The sequence below is a fragment of the Salminus brasiliensis genome, chromosome 13, assembly GCF_030463535.1.
Source record: "Salminus brasiliensis chromosome 13, fSalBra1.hap2, whole genome shotgun sequence".
Lineage (NCBI taxonomy): Eukaryota > Metazoa > Chordata > Actinopteri > Characiformes > Bryconidae > Salminus > Salminus brasiliensis.
The window spans coordinates 33,283,895-33,306,906 of record NC_132890.1 but is presented as its reverse complement, the minus strand read 5'-3'; the positions used below and the strand labels follow the sequence as shown (position 1 = coordinate 33,306,906).

Sequence of the window (23,012 nt, the reverse complement as noted above, 5' to 3'; positions counted from 1 at the left end):
GTACCAGTATCAGCACTCATACCAGTACTGTATTTTAGTACCAGTATCAGCACTCTTACCAATACTGTATTTAGTACCAGTATCAGCACTCATACCAGTACTGTATTTAGTAGCAGTATCAGCACTCATACCAGTACTGTATTTAGTAGCAGTGTCGCAGACGATACAGTACTGAAGTGCCTGTATCAGCACACCCTCTCTTCATGCTTCTTACAGTGATAAAGTTGCACTGAATGTGCAATAACTAACGAGTGAAGCTTCAGTTCTGAATTTTGTTTTTTTATTTGTTACATTAACTAACATAAATAATTTTTTATGAACAAAAGGCACACTGTTCAAATATAAACAAGGAGAACATATGTACAACTTCTCTCACAAATTAAGTATGGAAGGTGGATGGAGGAGGGGGAGGAGCTTGAGTCTTAAAAAAACAAACAAACAAAAGAGAATGTCAAAGCTTCAATGACTTCAATGAGTCAAGTCCAAGTGACGGACCACCAGTGTCTCATAGTTCCGAGAGGGAGGGCTTTCTCTGCAGATTCACAAAGTCACACAGCCACACACACGCAGCAGTCTGTCTAGAACCGAAGACGGGTATGACCTGCATCCACATGGTCAGGGGCACGAGGAAACGGGCACTAAACGGTCTCTCATTCATACACACACACATTCCTAAGACACTGGAGGACGGAAGCTTGGCGGCCACACACACACACACACACACACATTCGTTCAGTACCATCCAAGACTTCCAAAATGAGTGTACAAGCAGTCACCCTCACCACACACACACACACACATGCACCTACAGCCATGCACTCAGGTCCCAGGCCCAGCAGATGTGTCCGTAAAGTCCTCAGATGGCCACAGTGCTGGCCACCTCCTCGTACTGGATGATAAAGTATGGGTAGCTCTGATCGTCGTTAAAAATGACAAAGATCTGCGGGTCCATCCAGTTGTCCACGCAAGAGTCGAAGAGGTCACTGGAGGGGTCACGAGGGCAGAGCGGTGGCGGCCGGCGCATTGACGGGTTTCCCACCGTGAAGCGGCCCGTCAACACTTTGGCCAGGAACATGTAGTGGACGCCTCGGGCCGAGCGCTTGGAGAAGTTGTGCGAGTACACGGCCTTGCGGGCGAAGTAGCTCCCCTGGCCGAACATGGTGGCGTGCTTGCCGCACACGCGCGGGTCGAAGTTGTGCTTGCAGATGCCCTCCACAACGTCCTGCGAGGTGCCGTGGAACAGGTGGCGCTCGTTCAGCAGCCGGTCCATCTCCGACATGCGCCGAGACATGTACTCCTTCTTCCTGAGAGGAGGAGAAAGAGAGGAGAACAGAGGATCAGACAGACGCTCTGCAAACACTAATATCTGAGCACAGCTGGACAATAATCCTCAACAGAGCATAGGCTGTACTGTGATTGGAGGTTGGGGGTGGGCGATATGCCGATAATTTATTGTATTGTGATAAATTCTGTTGTCATGACACACTATATACTTTTTCACATTATACATTACAGTATACAGTGGATATCAGCAGTGCTGAAAAACACCGGCCAACTACACATCCCCTTACAAAGATCCTGATTAACTGGAAGAAGTGCAGCATATTTAAATAAAAATCACTGTATAAAGTATAGGATGGTATTAAGCTAAATCTGCCTGATGTATTTTATTGAGTACTTTAAAATTTTATATTTTTTAAAGTATATTATAATATAAAAATGTTTATAATATTATAAAATATTATAAATGTCTTGAAAATATAATCATATTATATTTTTTTAGCATATCGCCCGATTGTGATACAGATACTGATCACAATGTTCTATACCAAATGATACTGTTGAAAAGCAATATAAATAAATAAATAAATTAATTTAATTTAATTAATTAATAATAAAACTAATCAATCTCTTCTGTTCTAGGGACGCATCGATATGAGAACGCCGATATCCGATATTTTTCTTCAAGTGCATATCTACAGATGCTGATACATAAATATTTATAAAATGTAGAAATCTGGACAGAATCCACCTGATTTTGCTTTACAGTTATATATATATATATATATATATATATATATATATATATATATATATATATATATATATTATAAATGGTTACACATGCAGTAAAAGGAATGTATTTATATATATTTAGTCATCTTAATGGCATCTAAATAAATGTCAGTGCATGCCATTATCTTCAGAAACTGATAGGACTCTAAACTCCAGATATTCCAATATGCATCCTTAATCAGGTCAATTATCTGAACACCAAGGGCTGATTTTCAATACATAAATTTTTCTGGTTTCTTTAAGTAACACATTTACAGTATTTAAGTATAAAATACCTTAAATAAAAGTACTGAATTATTTGGCAAATTGCAGCACTGAAAAAGTACTGAACTTCAACTGTGTTTATACTGCTAGACATGGTCATTGCCGTTTGTCCTGCAATACATTAAATTCATTCAAGGAAAGCTGATGAACCCTTAATTGTACTACAAACACCCAGACTCGTCCACAGAACTGCTCAGGAAGCTCAAAGCACAGTTTAGTGATCTGCTACAACGCTTATTTGAATACTGCAAACGTTCTGCAACTGCAGTCTGGCAGCAACCAATGTCCAGGTTAATGATAACCCTGCTCTAACACCCCCCTCCAGGAAATAAAAGACAGAAACAGTCCAGGGATGGTTCCCAGAATTGAGGACCACTGATGTAACCTGAATGTGATGTTACTGAAACAATATGCAAACTGCTTGAGCCTATGAGCAATATGCAAATAGCTGAACTCCATGCACTACTGAAACTGCATTTCCGAACCATTACTGAGATGCACATGATGTTACTGAAAAACCAGAAACAATACTCGAATGACGCATCACTGCAAAATAACCCTATTGATGAAACACTGTCCTTGAAACAGCAACAAGCTCACATGAAGGCATGATGCAAAACCTGGCACCGTCAGATCCTGAAACGGCTGAAGGTCCAAGGACCTTCTAAGGACCCATCTGTGGGTCCAGACTAGAGCTGGGCAATGTGACAATATTTTATCGTATCATGATAAATTTTGTGATCGTGATACATAATATGCTTTTATGAGTATACTGTGGATTGCATGAGTGCTTAAAGAGCACTGATTAATCTGCTAATCGTGTTTTTAACTGAATGGTGTGCAGCATATTTTGAGTAAAAATCAGGGTACTCTGTATGGGAGAGTATTTGGATAGCAGTTTTTAAAATTTTACGCTGTTGGTGAATTTTGTCTACATTATGAAATATTGTGATAAATATCGTACATCCTAAAAAATGTCTTAAAATATCGTGATATTAATTTTTCCTATATCGCCCAGCTCTAGTCCAGACCATCCTTCTTCATGCACAGAAATCCACTCTAGAGGTACAGGGTCAGTCACCACTGATCTATTCATTACCACAAACAATAACTGAGTTTTAGTATAATCCTGCACACCATCAGCCGTAACATTAGAACCACCTCCCTAAAATTGAGTGGGTCCCACTTGACCCACCACAACAACAGAACTGACCATTAGATGACGGACTCCACAAGACCTCTGAAAGCGCCCTGTGGTTTCTGGCACCAAGACCTAGTGGTGAGGTGGGTGGGGCCTTCACGAATCACATCAATGAGCCTTAGGTGCCCATGACCCTGTCGCTGGTTCACTGGTTGTCCTTTCTTGGACCACATTCGGCAGATTGACCACTGCATAATGCAAAAAACCCCACAAGCCCTGCCTGATGGTTTGGAGATGTTCTGACCCAGTCATTGTCTAGAACATCACAGTCTGGTTCTTGTCAAAGGGTCTCCGATTCTTACGCTTGCCCATTTCTCATTTTGGTCATTTTAATAAGTAAATCACAGCCGTTTTGGAATTATAAGCCATAAACTGAAGGTGTTCATATTACAAAACTCAAAAATATAAGAAGACAAGAGGACGAAGCTCAGGGCAGCATGCTGAAGGCTGCCTTAAGGGCAGCAGAAAGATCAGTAAAACCAAAGAGTGGGTCATGACCATTGTAACATGACCAGCGGCAGTGCGCCATTAGGCTCTGCCTACAGCCCTATTGTTGATTATAGAGGGAGTTAGGGTGTGTGTGTGTGTGCGTGTGTATGTGTGAGTATGTGTGTGCTTCTGCCATGCATGCTGCCATGACACTATCTGACCTCTGCTGACCCCCGTAGCTACTGACCAGCCGCAGTCTGTCACTGTGCCGAGCTGCATCTCTCTGATTCACACTGCCTCTCTCCCTCACACACGCACTCACACGGCCAGGCTGACCCTGAATGGCCCTGCTGCGGGTTCGGTTTTCGCCTGCGTTAACAATCGCGCCTCTCTCGCTTCCTCAGTATCTCTCTCTCTCTCTCTCTCTCTCTCTCTCTCTCTCTCTCTCTCTCTCTCTCTCTCTCGTTAGCCGTCGCTCTTTGTCCACTTTCTGCTCATCCCTCGTACCCTGCAGCATGCTGGCTTTTCTGCTGATCACTTTATCTGTCTGTTTTAGCACAGATCCTCCCCTCCCCTCCCACCAAAGGGCAGACACACACACACACACACACACACACACACACACCAGAAGCAGCATCACATAGCGATCATGCTAACATGCTACAAAGTGAATAGAAAAAGCGAGTGCCTTCGAATTCACCAGGCCTAACCATGTAACACAACCCTTGGAGATGTCACACACACACAAACACACATCTGCATCAGTTACCTGAAGCTGCAGCATGACTGAGCTCAGCACCAGTGCATACACACACACACACACACACACACACACACAAACAAACACGCACACACTCAAACCACAGCGAGTGAGTCAGCAGCATCAGCCCACCTCCTAGGCACCTTTCCCCCCCTCAGCCCGTGTTTCCATGACGATGGCATATTAAAGAACAACAGCAGCATGGCACCTTGCACCCCAGCAACTCTTCCTCCCACATGCATGCACACACACACACACACACACCCCCCAGCATGACTCCTAGCACCTTTCCCTCCCCCATAAACTTCCTCTGAGCGTGTTCCACATTTCACACACATGCCTCTGAAGTTCACCTCTCACACACCTGCTACGCATGCACGCGCACCTGTTTCCGTTCCACAGCAATTCAGCGAGGACTGCTGGCGAACGGGGATGCAGAAGCTTGAGGCTCTCCAGCAAGCTTGGCACAGGCTGGTTTTTGCAAGCTAAATAAAACTGAAGTATACTGTATGTCCAAAAGTTTGTGGACACCCCTTTTAATGAAAGCCATGTAGAGAAGTCCTGGCAATACAATAGGACTCTCTGGAGCAGATAAACCGAGCCAGACTAGAGGGGTATAAAACTGTGGAACTGTGTTTAGCTGAAGAGTTGGGGATGATGCGTGGAGGTAATCATCCGATTTCCTGATCTCCCTAATGCTCTCAAATCCTCACAGCAATGTTCCTCTAAAATCTAGTAGAAAGCCTCTGTCCCTGGACAGTAGAGACAGGTGCTCCAACAGAAGCAGGATAAGCTCTTTTTAAATACCCTTAATTTTCAAGGAAATAAAGAAATGGGTTTCTTGGGGCAGGCAGGTGTCCCAATACTTCTGTCCAAAGCAGCGCTCATGTCCCTCACCTCTTGTATTTCTCCCAGAGAAAGGGGTTCTGGACGCGGAGGATCTTCAGGATGCGGAATTTGGTCTCGGACACGGTCTTGTGGAAGAGGTTGTAGACGGTGCGGTAGCTGCGGTCGTCGCGGGAGACGGGCACCTGGACGAAGTCCTGGGTCGGGCTCATTGGAACCCAGGTCTCAGGGAAGGGCCGGGGGGCGGTGACCGACGTCGGGGAGAGTGGCTGTGGCCCTGAAGCTTCCAGAGCGTAGAGGCCACCTAGAGTTCTGCAGAGCAGAGGAAAGGACACGGACACGTTCAGTGCACACATTTTTAATATTGAGCAAAGAAAAAATTAATGTAGAGGTTGAAGTTTATTAAATATTTGCTGCAGTTAATCCAATTAAACCAGACTAATTACATGGTTTGTAATAAAGCGTGCACTAACTATATTCTCTATATGCTTAAAAAGGCATACGGTGTATCAACATTATAATAACATCAATAACAACATTCATCACAATACAATAAAATATTAAATTCATAATGTATTGTTTATAACACATTTTCAAAGACATTTAAATGTAATGGCATAAATTGCACAAGACTGTGCCATGCCTTCGGAAACCAAACCATTTCCACACAAATTACCCATTCACAGCCCAATTTTTGTTTAATTAAGCTGCATACAGATCTAAAAATGACCATATTTTTACATATTGCTTTTGTTATACGTATAAAATAGTTTTCAATACATCATTATGCAAAATATATTGTCCAGCCGTACCTGGTACAGGTGTAAACATGAATATGAATTTATTTTCTAACCCGAATATTAAAGCTTTTAGACAGGGAAACCTTGGTGGGAGCTTATCTCTATAGCTTATTAATATAATGGCATTACTATTAATTATTAATATTAAACATGCATTTCAGGCAAGTTGGGGATATTTAGAATCGCTCAAAGTGAACCTACTTTAAAACATTTAAAGATAGTAAATGCTCAGATGGCTGAAAGTTCAGGATAGTGTTCTATATAAGTACTGTATGTTATGATAAATATCTATCAAAATCTATAAAATATATCATTTAATTCAGGTAAAAATTGCCTGTTTGAGCAATTACGACTGTTTCTTAGTGCGGCAACAACCGAGACGACCGAGCGGCTGTGTCCCAGCAACTAGAGCTTCTCTTTGCTGCATTTGGTGCTCCAGAAATAGCTCAAAAGCCTCTCAAATAAGTTAACGAACATCAGAGCGGTGTGTGAGAGTTTTTTTTATCTATTCTGAAGAATGGCTTTGGTTTAAGTCTCTAGCTTTGATCACAACAGAAATAAGCCGACTATTTCCTTACGTACACTATATAGGTTATAAAATATAGTATTTGGGGGGTCAGATCCACCTGGATTAACGTTATGGAGGGTTATAAATGCAGTCAAATGTATATCTGTAAGGCCTGGGCTGGTAGATACTGTTCAAGCGCATGGAATAAGCGCACAGACAGGGCAGGGGTACACTGGTTTTTCACTTGTGCCATCAAATCAGCATCGCTGTGGGGCTCAAAGCAGCTGGCCTTGTTGAAGCTCCTCTGAAAAGAGCTGTAGAGCTAAAAGTGGATGGGAGAGAAGCCAGAAGCAGCTGCGAGTGTTTGTAAAGCAGGTGAACTGGTGGGATATTTTTTTTTGGGGGGGTGGGGGGTCAGGCTTTACTGTTCTACCTCTCCGTGACACGGTGTATCTTTTCAGATTCCAGCCAGGTAGACGTGATTGCTTTAGTCAGCATGACTACCTCCTGACTCATCCCCTACCTGAGCTCGGCTGAGCCCTGCCCCATTCCCTCCCTTTCTCTGCCTCTGCCTCTCCCTTTCCCTTTCTCTCTCTCTTTTTTTCGCTCATGTCGTGCCGACTGTCGTTCCTAGAATTGCGGGGGATTTATTTTCCATATGTTTCTGAGAAGCATCCAGTAAGAATGAGGAAATGGAAAGGAGATAGAGGCAAGAAAAGAAAGGGAAAGGGGGGTGGGGACGCGAATAAATGCATTTCTGAGTGCCTGTAGGAGAATCCAGCTCTGTGTGTACGTGACGTCTAAGGGTATCTTACTGGGTGTGTGATCATGCATGTTTGCGTGTGTGTGTGTCTGTGTGTGTGTGTACGTGTGTGAGGGAGAGATTTATGCCGCTCGCTGAGCAGTAACTGGCCTGGTGTGGGCAGAAGCACAGCCAAGCTGCCACTCAGGCTAATGGCTTCCACCCCTGAGCTCAGGACAGCTTGTTCCTGCCACAGCGGGAGCCTCCAGCTGCGAGGCTCAGAGTTGTTCACACCCAGCACAGGGACACAACCAACCCTGACCCCCTCAGCTCTGACGGGACACGCTTAGAGATACACAGAGCTTAAAGGACCAGCCTGATGAGCATTTACACGGACAGATTTCCTTCGACCCCAGAATGTAGCCGGTCAGCTGAGACATGTTCGGTGTGTGAAGTTTGCCTTTTATAGTTTTGGACTTTGGCTAATGTAGCTAACAAGCAATGGAAGCCTCTGTGTGCAGAGTTACAGTTGCAGTGTGAACTGCAGGCTTGAGTAATCTAATCTGCTTCTGACGTTGTACACCACTTGTGGTTAAGCGCGAGCAAAATAAATTACATGGCTAAAGATAATTTTAGCATAGCTCCAAAAAAATGTGAGTTTCCGATAGTTAAAACATTAATTTTCGTATAGCTGAAAAAATACTTTTGTATAGCGAAAATTATTTTTCTGAAAGTTTCCGATAGTTAAAAAAACAATAAACAGTATAGCTATAATACTTTTTGTATAGCTAAAGAGTTAAAAATTACTTTATATAACTAAAAAATACTGTTTGCATAGCGAAAATAATCCTTGATACCTGAAGGATAGTTAAAATTAATTTGATAAGGATAATTTCTGATATTTCTAAATAAATTTTCTTATAGCTACAAAAACTTTTTGCATAGCGAAAATAATCTTTGATAGACAATTTCTACACAATTCATTTTATCATAGCTAAAATAATTTTTGATAACTAAAGATGGTTTCTGATAGTATTTTTTTGATAAAGACAATTTCTGCATAGCTAAAGAATTCAATAGCTAAAGAAAGTTTCAGATAGTTATAAACATGTTTTGTATAGTTAAACAATACTTTTTGCAAAACTAAAGTTTCTGACAGTTATATAATAATTTTTGATAGATAAAGACAATTTCTGCATAGTAAAATGAATTTTTGCATAGCTAAGTGCTTGGCTAGCTAAAGACCATTTTTGCGTATCTAAACAGTTTCTGAATACTTGATATTGCTTAGCTAAAATAAATTGTGATAGCTAAACAGTTTTATTTTATTGCCAAAGACGGTTGTTTCATACTCTTGTATATTTTAATATACAGTAGAATCTGCTCCCGACACAGCGTTTTCCATGTGTAGGCTAAATACGTCAAGTACTGAGTTAAAATATAAGTCAAATCTAAACTTTGTCCAGTCTACAAATACAGATAGAATGTCAAGAAAAATCTCTGCATCTCTGATAACAACAACAACAACAACAACAACAACAACATGTCACACCACAGAAACCTCACAAGAAACCATATAAACACGTCTATTTGAGACAACTTCACGATTCAATGCACTCAGGCAGGTGTGAGCTTTAGGTACTCTCTATTCTCTCTCTCTGTTTTCAATTTTATGATTCTAGATGTGGTAGAATAAGCCTCCTTTGGCTTGACAATCCATATCTGATATGTAGAAACTGAAAGTAAAGTCTGCCAGTTTCTTTTACCAAAGCTTAAAATGCCTAAATCTGCCTGCCCCATATATATATATATATATATATATATATATATATATATATATATATATATATATATATATATAAATAATATTGCTTAGCAAAAATAATTGGTGATAGCTAAACAGTTTTACTTCATTGCCAAAGACAATTGTTTCATGTTGTATATTTTAATAGACAGTAGATCTTTCCATATGTAGGCTAAATACTTCAAGTACTGATTTAACATAATCAGTCAAATCTATAAAAATAATATATATAATAATATATTTATTTATTATTATTTTTTTCCATATACTTATTTGATTCCAGTATCACCATGCATCTCTCCAATTTGAACAACACATCATACCATAGAAACCACACGAGAAACCACATTATCAAGCCTATTTGAGTCAACATCACAATCCAAGGTATTTAGAGGCAGGCAATTTAGGCACTCCCCTGTTTCTCGCTACACTACAGAGGCAAACTTCAGACACCAAACCTACCTCCGCTGACTGACAGCAGTGGGGTGAGGGGAATTTTATGTACACTCTATTTCTGCACCCAGCTTCTGTTCTTTTAAACCGTGGAGTCACAGCCATGTTTCTCAACCCTGGTCCTGGAGGCACCCTGCCCTGAACAGTCTAGTGGATTCCCTGCTTGAACACACCCCTGCAACTCTGAAAGGACTTGTTAATGAGCTGATTAGCTGAATCAGGGGTGTTGGAAGCAGGGAAAGCACTAAAATATGCAGGGCAGGGTGCCACCATGGTTGAGATACAGTGGTGCAACACATTTAAATACATGTGGGAGAGCACATCTCATCTACCCACACTGGAGAGAGCTGGGACACCTTGGCCTAAAACAGACAGTGTAGACAGCATTTTAAGGGTTGAAGGATGTTCACATAAGGTACGTTCTTTACCTTTACCTCCTGGCATCTCTCTTACAATAACAGCTCTTTCATGGCATAGCTGAAATAAGCCTTAGTAGCACCTTTATTTTTTAGAAATGTGCCCCTCAGTGATTAACTGGCAACCTGAGCTACTTCGTTCCTCATTTGGCAACCAAGTGAACTCTCTGAAAATGAGAGAAGCTGGTCATAAGATTCACGCCCTGCAGAAACCAGACTGGAGGAGCTCTGGAACAGATGCAGCAGCGAGGGGGGAAAAAGGAGCAAAAAGGGGGGTCTGGACTGAAAACGTCTGGCCCAAAAGAGCCCTGCTTCCCAAACAGTCACGTTTCTCCCTCGTTCGCCCAGCTCCACCAGTCTGGAACCAATTTACGCTTCTCTCCTCACTCCTCCGGTCTTCCTGTTCTCGCATCTGCTGCTTTCTGTCTGTTTCGCTCTTCACCAAATGAGAGCCTGAGCTCGTCTTTCTGTCCGGCAGAGCCACGGCAGGTTCGCGGGAACAGCAGCACAACGTCCTAGCACGAACAGTACTAGAACAGTACTGAGACATGCCGGTCAGAACAGAGGAGGGGGGGGGGGGGGTCTGGCAAGCAGAGGCCATTTTCTTTCTTTATCGGTTCTGGGGTATAATCCAATAATGCAGGAGGATGGCATTTCAAAGTGAAAGTGGGAAGTTGATAGATCAGACAGGGCTGCGTGTGTATTGTCAGAATGAAGGCTGGGTGCTTTCACCACTATAGGTAATGAGGGGGAGAGCGAAGCCCTTTTCTTCCTTTCCACACTGAAGTTACACAGGCTCAAATGAAATGTGCTGAGATTCAACTTTGCCTGTTTCCCCCTTCAGCCCAGACGTTTGTTTAAGTGTTCTTTACTGTGCCTCCTTTTCTTCGTAAAATGACATGATATGTCATCTCTATTAGCACAGAGTGCCAAATAACCCTTTTCCAGTATTAATAAGAACCTGTGTTTTGTTCGAATGTGAGCAAATGTAACAAGATGTGATTAATCGTGATTAATCGCATTCTCTGCTGAGATAATCGTGACTAATCACAACCGTTTTTGTGTAGGTAAATGTGATTAATCAATGTTTGAGTAGGTACTTGAGAACAATCGTGATTAACCACGTTTGTTGTCTAAATAATCACGATTAATCACAATTGGTTTTGTAGGTAATTGCGATTAATCACAATTTTCTGAATACCTAAATTACGATTAATCGCACATTTCTGTGGGTAATTGCCATTAATCATAATTTTCTGAATACCTAAATTACGATTAATCACATTTCTGTGTAGATAATTGTGATTAATCACAATTGAGTTGGTAAATCATGATTACTCCAAATGTCCTGTGCAGGTAATTGCGATTAATCATGGTTATCTAGACAGTAAATGCGGTTAATTATGATTAATCACAATAGCTTGTGCAAAGTAAACGCGATTAGTCAAGTCTATTATTTACTCATGGTGGATGTTACAAGGCAGATCATTTATAAAGCAGTGGGTTTTTGTAATAGCTATACACACACACACACACACACACACACACACACACACACACACACAGCCCTAGTATATTAATACTGGGCGAATATGCTCTGAGCCTGGCTGAAGTAGGCTGGAGGCTGAAAGCTGTGTATGACTGCTTGTGGTTACTACATGCTGAGCCGGGCCACCTTTTTGGGCCGTGTTTTCTGCGGACACTCACTGTAAATATGAAGAAAGCCTGACGGAGGACATGAAGAGCGGCCTTTTCTTGATCTGGCGGCGGAAGCCAAAGACGGCGTTCTGCTGGAAGCCCTCGCGGATGTTCAGGATGTACTGATTCTGTAGCGTGATGAAGCGCACCTCCTTCAGGCCCCGCCCACTCGCCTCCTCGATTAATCGCACCACCGGCTGCGGGGCGGAGAAGGAAGGTTGAGTTAGAGAGAGATAGAGAGAGAGTATATAAAGACACTGGCAGTAAGAAAGACAGCTAGAAGTACCAAAGAGAAGGACTAGAGAGAGAGAGAGAGAGAGAGAGAGAGAGAGAGAGAGAGAGAGAGAGAGACAATGGGCAAGAGCACAACACACAGAGACAGAACAGCACATTCACACAGTTCTCGCGCTCCCACTTGCTTCATCTGGAGTGCTAGTCAGCCTGTATCCATCGCTGGAGATTTGGGAAAGGAAATAAATAGCTTTATTTCGAAAAGGAACACTTATGCAACAATCTGATTTCAGATGGCTGTGTGTGGGCAGAACAGAACGCTTCCTCTGATGTGTGTGTGTGTGTGTGTGTGTGTGTGTGTGTCTGATCCCTGTAAATGTGGCCAAATATCCCTAACTGGCAACCAGTTCCAAACATTTACACTAACTTTAGTCCTGGACTAAATGCTGATTCTCCATTTACCAGCTCATACCGCCCGGCTCAGAACCCGATAAAGGACTACACTCCAAAAAACAGCTACGTTTATAGCATCAACACCTGACATTTACTCATCTCAAAGGATTTGAGATATCCAACATGATTAACAATAACTGAAAGCACATGGGGGGCCACTTAGCATAATTTACTTTGCATAATATTCGCCTTACTTAATTCTGAGTGGAGTGTTCAACAGAGACGTGGTGTTTTGCGAGGCTGTTAAAGGACCAGTTCCATTCGAAAATCCAACGAACATGATTTTCTACCGACCCTAGATGGAGTCCAATAGCTAGGACATGTCTGAAATTGGATATGGGCGTCTTTAGTTTAGAACAGGAGACCGTCACCAATAATATCTAAAGTAAATAAAAGCTCAAATCTTCATTTATTTCCTTAAAAAACATCTTAAAACATTCAAGATAACGCTAGAACTGCATTATCATTCATATAATGTCCCATAGTACTAACACCACCTGCTGTTGTGAAGCATTCAGCTAAGTAAGGAGATGTATTTTTGTTCATATAGACTAGAGAAGTAAGTCACACTGTGATCTAAACACTGTGGGTGATGAGTGATGGGTGGGTTTTTGAGCCTGTATTTATAAGGATTAAGCATCTAGCATCTCTCATTGGTAGCTAAGGAAGCACATATCAGATATCAGACATGGCTTGACTGCATCTGGGGTCACTGATCAATCATGTTCATTACATATTTCACTGAAATGTTCCTTTAAGACCAAACATGTTGCTGCAGCACCTTCACAACAGGTATTTAAGGCCATTTGAGACAGCCCACCTATTAGAGCTTAGCATTGGGGTTGCTGCCATTGCTTGGCATCCAATCAGATGCTTTCTAAGGGCAGTAATGCTAGATACTACTAGCTAGACAGAAACACACATCAGCAGTAAATGCTTAAAGTAAGAAAGCCTAATTTATTGATCTCTACTGATATTGATGGTCAGCGCCTCACCTCAGAGTACTCCCTCCAGCCGAAGTTGTCTCTGCAGTAATACTTCCACACTGTGAGGCAGCTGGGGGTGGGGTTTGTGCCGGCAGGCGTGGTTCCGGAGCTGGAGGCGGTGGACAGACGTCTGACGAGGTCGAACTCTAGGTCACATACCCTCATGGCACTGAAGTCTAGCATGAACACTCGACCCCTGCGTATGAGAGAAAACATGGTCAGGACACATTTACTAGCCTATAATTCCAAACAAATGCTCCCAAATCTCAGAATACAGCAATCAGCCATAACATTAGTACCAGGTGACGTCTTGACCATCTGTCAAGTGGTGGCAGCAAGTGAACGGTCAGTTCTTGAAGGTGACGAATGTAAAATGGGCAAGCCAATTTGACAAGAACCAAACTGTAATGGCTAGACGACTGGGTCAGTACATTTCCCAAATATCAGGCAGGTCTTGTGGGGACTTTCTGATGTTCAGTGGTCAGTACCTAGCAAAAATGTTCCAGTGAACCAGTGACAGGGTCATGGGCATGTGATGTCATCCATGGACAGACCTCACCCACCTCACAGCTTACAGGACTAAAAGGATCAGCTGCTAACGTTAGTTAGTCTTGGTGCCAGATACCACAGCAGGACACCTTCAGAGGTCTTGTGGAGTCCATGCCTCGAATGGTCAGATCCGTTATGGTGCCATAGAAGGACCTACTCAATGTTAGGCTGGTGGTGCTAATGTTATGGCTCATCTGCTGACACTTCTAATGGAGGGGAAATCTGGATAATTTATGTAAGTCAGGGCTGATATGGGTAAAGTCAGAGAGAGAGAGAGACAGACTGTGTCCCTTGGGCAGAGAGAGTGAGGTTGACCCCAGTAACTGCTCCTTCCACCCCCCCCCAACACACACACACACACACGTCGCCCCTAGCTTTTTAGGTCACATACTAGGCCAGACAGCCCACTCTAATAACAGTCTTATCGATCACACTCACTCTCAAACGCAAAGAGGATTACGGGTCAAGGGTTAAAAGTCTGACCAGAGCTGCAAGCTCAAAGCCAGAGCCGATCAGCGGGAACTGGCTGGGCATCTAACACACACACACACACACACACACACACACGCACACACACACACAGCCCTGTTCAGACACGAAGGAGGCCTGTTTTTTCCATTCATGCCTGTCTGACCTCCTCAATGAGACACAGTTTGTCTGATAGGGGCTATAGACAACTTTTGAGTATATTAGTACATCATACTCCCAGTGCTCCCAGTGCTCCCAGTCATGTTCCTGAGAAGAACCTACACAAATGCCGGCACTGCGTTCAAACAGATGCTGGTGCTCCTCAAAAGACCCAGCATATCTGACCCAGCACACCTAAATTCACCCCTGTTCTGCCCCTCAAACCACTGGACTGGACGGATTACCCGCCCCGGAGCACATTCATGAGACCATGACACATGCGGCCAGCAACAGAAACCCACCGTCCATCTCTGTGGTCTCAAACTCACTTCCATCAGACCGAACTGGTAATAACTCAGTGTGTGGCAGAATGGCCAGACAACAGAGCGTGAATCATGCCAGGCCGAGCGAGGCCGAGCAAAGACAGACGGACAGCAAGTTAAAGCCTGGCAGACGTTGGCAGGAAGGGTGGACAATGAAAGCATGAGAAAACCCCTCACCAACTAACAAACACACACACACACACACACACACACATACAGACAGACAGTCAAGCACGGGAGAGACATGAGCTAGACTAAACAGACGAGAGGGAGACTCTCCATGGCAAAAACAAATAAGGCAACTTAATTAAACAGTGACAGAATCATTCTGGGCACCAGCAGGGCTCTCAGACCGAAGCTGGACGGAATTCAGACGTATACACAGTCGTATAGCCAAGAGTGGCAGCCAAGCTAGCCTTCAATTGAAGGCCTGGACAAGCAGCTCTGCTGCAATGGAGTATCGCTCCATTTTATTGGTATATAAATGACCAGGACTTTTCCCATTTCATTGATACGGAACACTAAGGCTATATAATATATAATATATATTTATATATATATTTATATAAGGACTTTGGAATTTGGTGAAAATACAGTGATGCGCTAATTATTATTCCAGGACTCGTGCAATTTACAAGTGGGTTTCACTGTTGGCTGTGATTCTCTGACCCAACCTCAAGTCTTGAGCCCTTCTCTGGGTGTTTGAGTGCAACCAGGCTATCGATGGTGTTGGTGTCGGTATCGGGCCGATATCAGCGGACAGCGACAGATCAGATTCATTCTCATTACATGACCTTTAATATACTGCTATGTACACCAATCAGCCATAACATTAGCACCACCCGGATTATATTGAGTAGGTCATGCTTGTGCTGTCACAACGGATCTGAGTCTGAGTAAGTTGTGTAAGGAGGTGAGGCCTCCAGGGATCACCGCTGCATACCAGGAACCCTGCCTGATGTTCTGGATGCATCCAGTATCTTCCAGTACACTAACGAGCCTGCAACTCATCAGAATCCCCAACAACTGGCACGTCCAGCAGCACTGCAGTCTACGCGAGCGTCTCCTCAGAGCGTCTCCTCAGAGCGTCTCCTCAGAGTGTCTCCTCAGAGCGTCTCCTCAGAGCGTCTCCTCAGAGCGTCTCCGTGCTGTGGTGGTTGTCTTTGTTTGAGTTTTGCTTGGTGGGCAGAAGTCTGAAGCGCTGAGCCAGTGAGCAGCCATCTGGCAGAGAGGTGAAACGGAGAGGAGATGGAATGATAAGTACGTGCAAGGAGCACGAGCAGCGAGGATCCGCTGACTGAAGCGGCCGCAGAAAGGGAAACGAGAGCGCGCGCTGACTCCAGCAGAAGACGGCGAAGGGCTGGGTCTCTCTCGCTCTCTCGCTCTTGCGCTTGCTCTCTAGATTTGACGCTGTGCCAGAAGAAGAATCAGATCTGATGTGGAAAACAACGCAAGCAAAAACAAGCCATGGCCCAATCTCCACGTATACAAGAGGAGGGGAGAGAGAGACAGAGACAGACAGACAGACAGATAAAGAGAGAGAGAGAGAGAAACAGACAGAAATAGGAGACAGAGAGACAGAGAGGTGAGACAGAAGGCCGAAGTGAGAGAGGCTATAGCGAGACAGAAGACCTAGACATACAGAAATAGAGGAGACAGAAACACTGCGAGACACTGAGACACAATGAAAGAGAGGAGACCGTGATTGAGAGACAGAGAGACACAGAAAGAGACAGAGAGGAGACAGAAGAGACACAGAAAGAAAGAGAATAGAAGACAGAAGAGACACAGAGAATGAGACATTAAGAAGAAGAGAGAGGGAAAGAGAGAGAGAGAAAGAGAGAGAGACATTAAGAAGGAGAGAGAGGGAAAGAGAGAGAGAGAGACATGAAGAAGGAGAGAGAGGCAAAGAGAGAGACATTAAGAAGGAGAGAGACAGAGAGAGAGAGAGAGAGAGAGAGAGAGACATTAAGAAGAAGAGAGAGGGAACGAGAGAGAGAGAGAGAGAGAGAGAGAGAGAGAGAGAGAGAGAGAGAGAAAGAGACATTAAGAAGAAGAGAGAGGGAACGAGAGAGAGAGAGAGAGAGAGAGAGAAAGAGACATTAAGAAGAAGAGAGAGGGAACGAGAGAGAGAGAGAGAGAGAGAGAGAGAGAGAGAAAGAGACATTAAGAAGAAGAGAGAGGGAACGAGAGAGAGAGAGAGAGAGAGAGAGAGAGAGAGAGAGAAAGAGACATTAAGAAGAAGAGAGAGGGAACGAGAGAGAGAGAGAGAGAGAGAGAGAGAGAGAGAGAGAGAGAGAGAGAGAGAGAAAGAGACATTAAGAAGAAGAGAGAGGGAACGAGAGAGAGAGAGAGAGAGAGAGAGAGAGAGAGAGAAAGAGACATTAAGAAGAAGAGAGAGGGAACGAGAGAGAGAGAGAGAGAGAGAGAGAGAGAGAGAGAGAGAGAGAGAGAGAGAGAGAGAGAGAGAAAGAGACATTAAGAAGAAGAGAGAGACATCAACAGGGAGAGAGAGACAGAGAGAGAGAGAGAGAGAGAGAGAGAGAGAGAGAGAGAGAGAGAGAGAGAGAGAGAGATCACCATCACAGCATTATGTCACCACTGACCAACTGAACAAAGTCAAACACAAACACGCACATGACCACACGTAGCTTCTCACACACATCTGCCTCACACACACACCCCTCTCTGGGAACGTTCCCCGTCAGCACATGCCAAGGTTAGTTCTGAAACAGCTTTTGCCTTTGCGACACATGTCCCCCCCCCACCCCCACCCTATACACACACACAAACTCCCTGTCCAAAAGAAACAAACACACACAATACTTACGCTCGAAAACACACACACCCATTAGCCCGGACACACACCCCACAGACGCACAGAAACAGCACACACTCTTGTACAACACGTCCAGTACTTCCTGTGCTGGGCACACACCACATCAAAATACGCAAGATAAATAAGCCAACAGTATATCATGAAGAACACACACACACACACACACACACACACAAACTCGTGCACGCACGCATCATAAGTCTGAGTAGAGTTGAGGTGGAACTGACCGTAAAGGCCACAAAAAGACAGAACGTGAACAGGAACTGAAACATCTTCAAAAACACACACACACACACACACACACACACACACTCTCTAGATGCTATTAAAGGGCCCGTTTCTGGAAAAACACATTGTTGTGTTATGAGTGTGATGCAGCGTACACACATTATAGTTTCCGAGCACACGGTTTCCACATACGGACGTTTTAGTGATGTCACACTCAAATACACTACATGTCCAAATGTTTGTGGACACCCACTTCTAATGAATGCATTCAGATACTTAAGGTTTACACCCATTGCTGACACAGATGTACACATGCACACACACACAGCTTATCTAGTCCCTGTAGAAAAGTACTGCCAATAGAATAGGACTCTCTGGAGCAGATTAACATGAACCTATTAGCACTGTGCTGCTGCCTAATGCCCAGCGCGGGCTAGTAGAGGGGTATAAAGCCCCCCAGCATTGGGCTGTGGAGCAGTGGAAGAACTGTGCTCTCTGGAATGATGGTTGGTGGTGCTCCACCCAGTACTTCTGAGATGAGTTGGGGAGTTGAGGATAAGGTAAGGTGATCATCCAACATCCTGACGTCACGATCTCGCTTGCTAAATGCAATCAATCAAATTCCTCACAGCAATGCTCTTTCAAAATCTAGCAGAAAGTCTTCTTCCCTGGACAGTAGAGACAGTTACTCCAACAAAAGCAGGACAAACCCTTGTTTTTATTTTGGAAGAAACAATGAATGAACAGGTGTCCCAATACTTTTGTCCATATAGTGTGTGTATATCAGGTATTGGCGATGGCCATACAGTTCCCCTATCAGCGTATCCCAGGGTGAATAGGGAGGAGCTGGTTCTCTCTTTGCGGTCTCTTCTGATCTGGGACAGCTCCGACTGGATGTTAGAACATTGCTGTGAGGATTTGATTGCATTCAGCAAGGTCAGGTGCTGATGTTTGATGGAGCTCCTTCACTGCAGAGAACACAGCTGCTCCACTGCTCCGCAGCCTGTGGATCTCTGCATGCTGGGGGTCTTTATACCCCTCTGGCTGAAGCAAGGCATTGGGCATGTGCTCCTCCACAGCGTCCCATTCTGTCAGAGTAACTGAATTCACTCATTAGAAGGTGTGTCTTGATACGTTTGGAGATAGCATTGTATGCGAGAGAGCTTGTGAACACACACACACACACACACACACACACACACACACACACACACACAAACTCATGCAACTGACTACACCCTGTGCAAACCAAAACATAAAATGCAAATCAGGGTGAGAAGGGCTTTCTCGTCACTGTCACCCTTTGCTGCAAGCGCAAACGCAACACGCACACGCAGACACACACACACACACATGCAGACACACACCATGAGAAGTCATCTGCAGGTCATCGGAGAAGTGACTGGTCCTAAGTTCCCCATCTGAAAGCAACCCAGTCACAGTTTCACACTCAAGTGTGTTTGTGCTCAAAATGCCGTGTCACTGGTTTCAGCGGGGAGCTGCTGAGTCACGGAGCGTCTTCCAGAAACACACACTCTGCTGACCGGCATCACAGCAGTTGCGCCACGCTCACAAGTCACTGACATCAGCACTGCTCTGCTGCTTAAGCGCACAGAAATATGCAACCCCTTCCCCAGGCAATGGTATCAGCACTGTTATAAATACATCTTCCACTTCCCGATACTGCAGCTATGGGTGGGGGGTGGCTGCGAACTCTGAGTAAGACATTTTCTGGTCGTAAGAAAATATCAGTATATCGAAGTATTGCAATATTACGGTTCACGATACTAAACATAATTCATTTACTTTATTTAATATTGTTAATTATTCAATTTTAACCCAATTTGTACCCATGTGAGGACTGACACATGCCACTAGAGCTGGGCAAAATGACAATATTCCATCATATCGTGATAAATTTTGTTATTGTGAGAACATCAGGCTTTCCAAAGCATATGGAGGAGACTGTTAGTGCTTAAAAACACTGATCAGCTGCAGGTTTCATCACTAACAGTGTAATTAGACTGGATTAATTAGATGAAGAGCAGCAGATGCTGAGTATAAATCACTGTGTTCAGTACAGGAGAGGATCTGAATAGTAGTTTCTGAATTTATTGTGATAAATATTGTGATATAGTATTTTTTTTACCATATCGCCCAGCCCTACATACCACTTCTGACATATGCTCAACCAGCCACCGCCTCTTTTCCAACAGCTGCAGGTATACCGTCACTAGGCAGGCCGGGTACCCAGCTCTGATGCATCAGCTAGCAGACGCCCGTCCCGGCCAGTATCACACTGAAGCCATACATACATACATACATAGAGCCATCTACCCACCCAGAGAGAGCGAGGTCAACTGTGCCCTCTCAGACTCCGGCTGCTGATGGCAGGCAGTGCCTTGGTCCGCTCTACCACTCAGAGCCAGACAGCAGAATTAAATCTGGGACTGGTCGGTTAGAAGGTCCAGTCGCACGCAGCACTGTACAGACCAGTACTGCCAGTACTGCAGCAGTGATTAACAGATGATACACTGTGCAGCTCCGCCTTGAGTTCATCAGGGATCAGCCCTTGCCTTTCGCTTTACCGTAAATACAGCTGCTCTCAGTTTATCAGAGACAGGGTTGGGTGGGTGCAGGGGGGGGGGGGGGACTAGCCTGAAATGCAGAAATGAGAAAGCGTGTTCAGGTAAAAGAGATACAGAAGACGAAACGAAGAATGAAAAAGGGAACAGAACGGAAGGAATAGGGTAGAAGGGTCGGTGCATTTTGCGGAAAAGAGAAATAATAAAAAAAAACGTAAAAAATCAAAAATCAATGTCAAAAATAATTATATAGTAATATTTATATAATTATATAGTAATATTTTGGAGCATTTCTATTGGTCTGTTCATCATGAACTCCTAACACAATGTAGATATGTATGTATAAATAAATAGAGAGAGAGAGAAACAGGAAACAGAAGGGAGGACAAAAAGATGGAGTCACACACACTGCTACTGAACCGCCACTGCGGACAAAGCCAGAGAACAGAGAGCAAAGGATTATGGGATGAAGCGGGGCGGCACGTTCCTTCAGGACAGCAGCCTGTACCGACGCTCCACAGTGAGTGTTTGTGTGTGTGTGTGTGCGTGTGCGTGCGTGTGTGTCTCTGTGTGCCAAGTGGGGGGGTTAAAAGATGACACAGTGACACACAATGAAAATGTGCGCGCACACACACACACACACACACATACACACATACACACACACAGGTTCAATTATTTATTCATGCTCTGTCACTCGACGCTGTGTGACTGCAGTGCAGCAGGAGGGAACTGGGGAGAGAAACCACGCAGCTTCAATTTCACAACACAGAGTAGTTTCTCTCTCTCTCTCTCTCACATACACACACACACACACACACACACAGGTTCTCCAAGCAGCCTGTATCACACCATAGAGCATGCACACACTTACATACACACAGCCCCACATGATCATACAAGTGTATGCATACAGTCGAACACACACAAACACTCTCTCTCTCTCTCTCTCTCTGTGAGAATGTGACCCTGGAGGGGGGAGAGAGAGAGAAGGTGAGAGGAGAGACAGATCAATGATGAGATCAATGAAGGACTGATGGAGAGAAAGGAGAAAAGCGGCATGCGGCAGAGAGTTCGGGAGAGAGGGAGGAGAGAGGGAGGAGAGAGTGCAAATTCACTGCGTTATTGCGTAATAAATAAATAAATACATAAATATTAATATAAATATAATAGTGCTGGGCGATATGACCTCAAATCAGTATGACGATTAATTGAACACTGTACATCGATTATGAGTAATGAAGGATTATATGGAATCTACAAAACATCAACTTTACAGGAGGAGGAAAAAACTTCTTAACTTTTAATAGAAGCGAATGTAAAAAGATTTAACTCCAAGTCATTTTGGAGCATTTCTATTGGCCCATTCGTCATTAAATTAGAACAGAATGTAAAAATCAACTACCAGATTCACATTATGTCAAAAAGTGAAAAACGGCAAGAATGGAGATACAAGGTTTTTGTATAATATACACATACGTATATTATACGTACATATAGCATACACATGTAGCATGCAGGGGGCGGGCTTTGGCAGTAATGGGAGCTGTTCCTTTATATTAACTTGGAAAGAGAGAGAGAGAGAGAGAGAGAGAGCCTGACCGTAAATCCCTTTGACCCAATCACCAGGCAGCATTCACCTCACTGCCGAGGTGACTGTGACCTGTAACTGCCTGCTGATGACTCATTGTTGTGAGGCATGGTTATCAGCCACCACACACACACACACACACACACACACACAGGTTCTACAGCCTCTAATTTGCTGTGTTGACTGAACCAGAAGGCCTGACTGACTGCCTGCTGGACAGAAGTGCAGCGTGTTGTTAAGGGACAGTCCTTGCGATTGGCTAACGCTGAACGTCCAACCGAGAAGGTTAAGACCCTCAGCCATATTCCCAAACTGTACTGCAGACACACACACACACAGGGGACAAAGAAAGGGAGAGCGTGCCTCATGCCTTGTGAAGGATTAGTGTCTATAAAGCAGCAGGGCGGCTGTGGAGCTGAACTGGGCTCCACTGAGCATGCCCAGACCTGAGGCTGTGTGTATGTGTGTGTGTGTGTGTGTGTGTGTGTGTGTGTGTGTGTGCGCTGCATAGCAAGTGTGAAGCACTTTCCTAATTAGCCTTTAACCTCCATAACACCTGCCTGCGCGCGCACACACACACACACACACACACACATTTTCATG

At 44.1% G+C, this 23,012-nt stretch overlaps 1 protein-coding gene across 1 annotated transcript in view; it reads right to left on the bottom strand.

Moving 5' to 3' along the window:
- Positions 1 to 263: 263 nt before the first annotated feature.
- Positions 264 to 23,012, bottom strand: part of tiparp (TCDD-inducible poly(ADP-ribose) polymerase) — a 34,833-nt gene continuing 12,084 nt past the window's right edge. The window contains 4 exon segments of the mRNA XM_072695019.1: positions 264 to 1,304; positions 5,628 to 5,888; positions 12,007 to 12,194; positions 13,677 to 13,863. Of these exon segments, the coding sequence (XP_072551120.1) occupies positions 857 to 1,304; positions 5,628 to 5,888; positions 12,007 to 12,194; positions 13,677 to 13,863 (1,084 nt within the window). The 3' untranslated portion in view covers positions 264 to 856.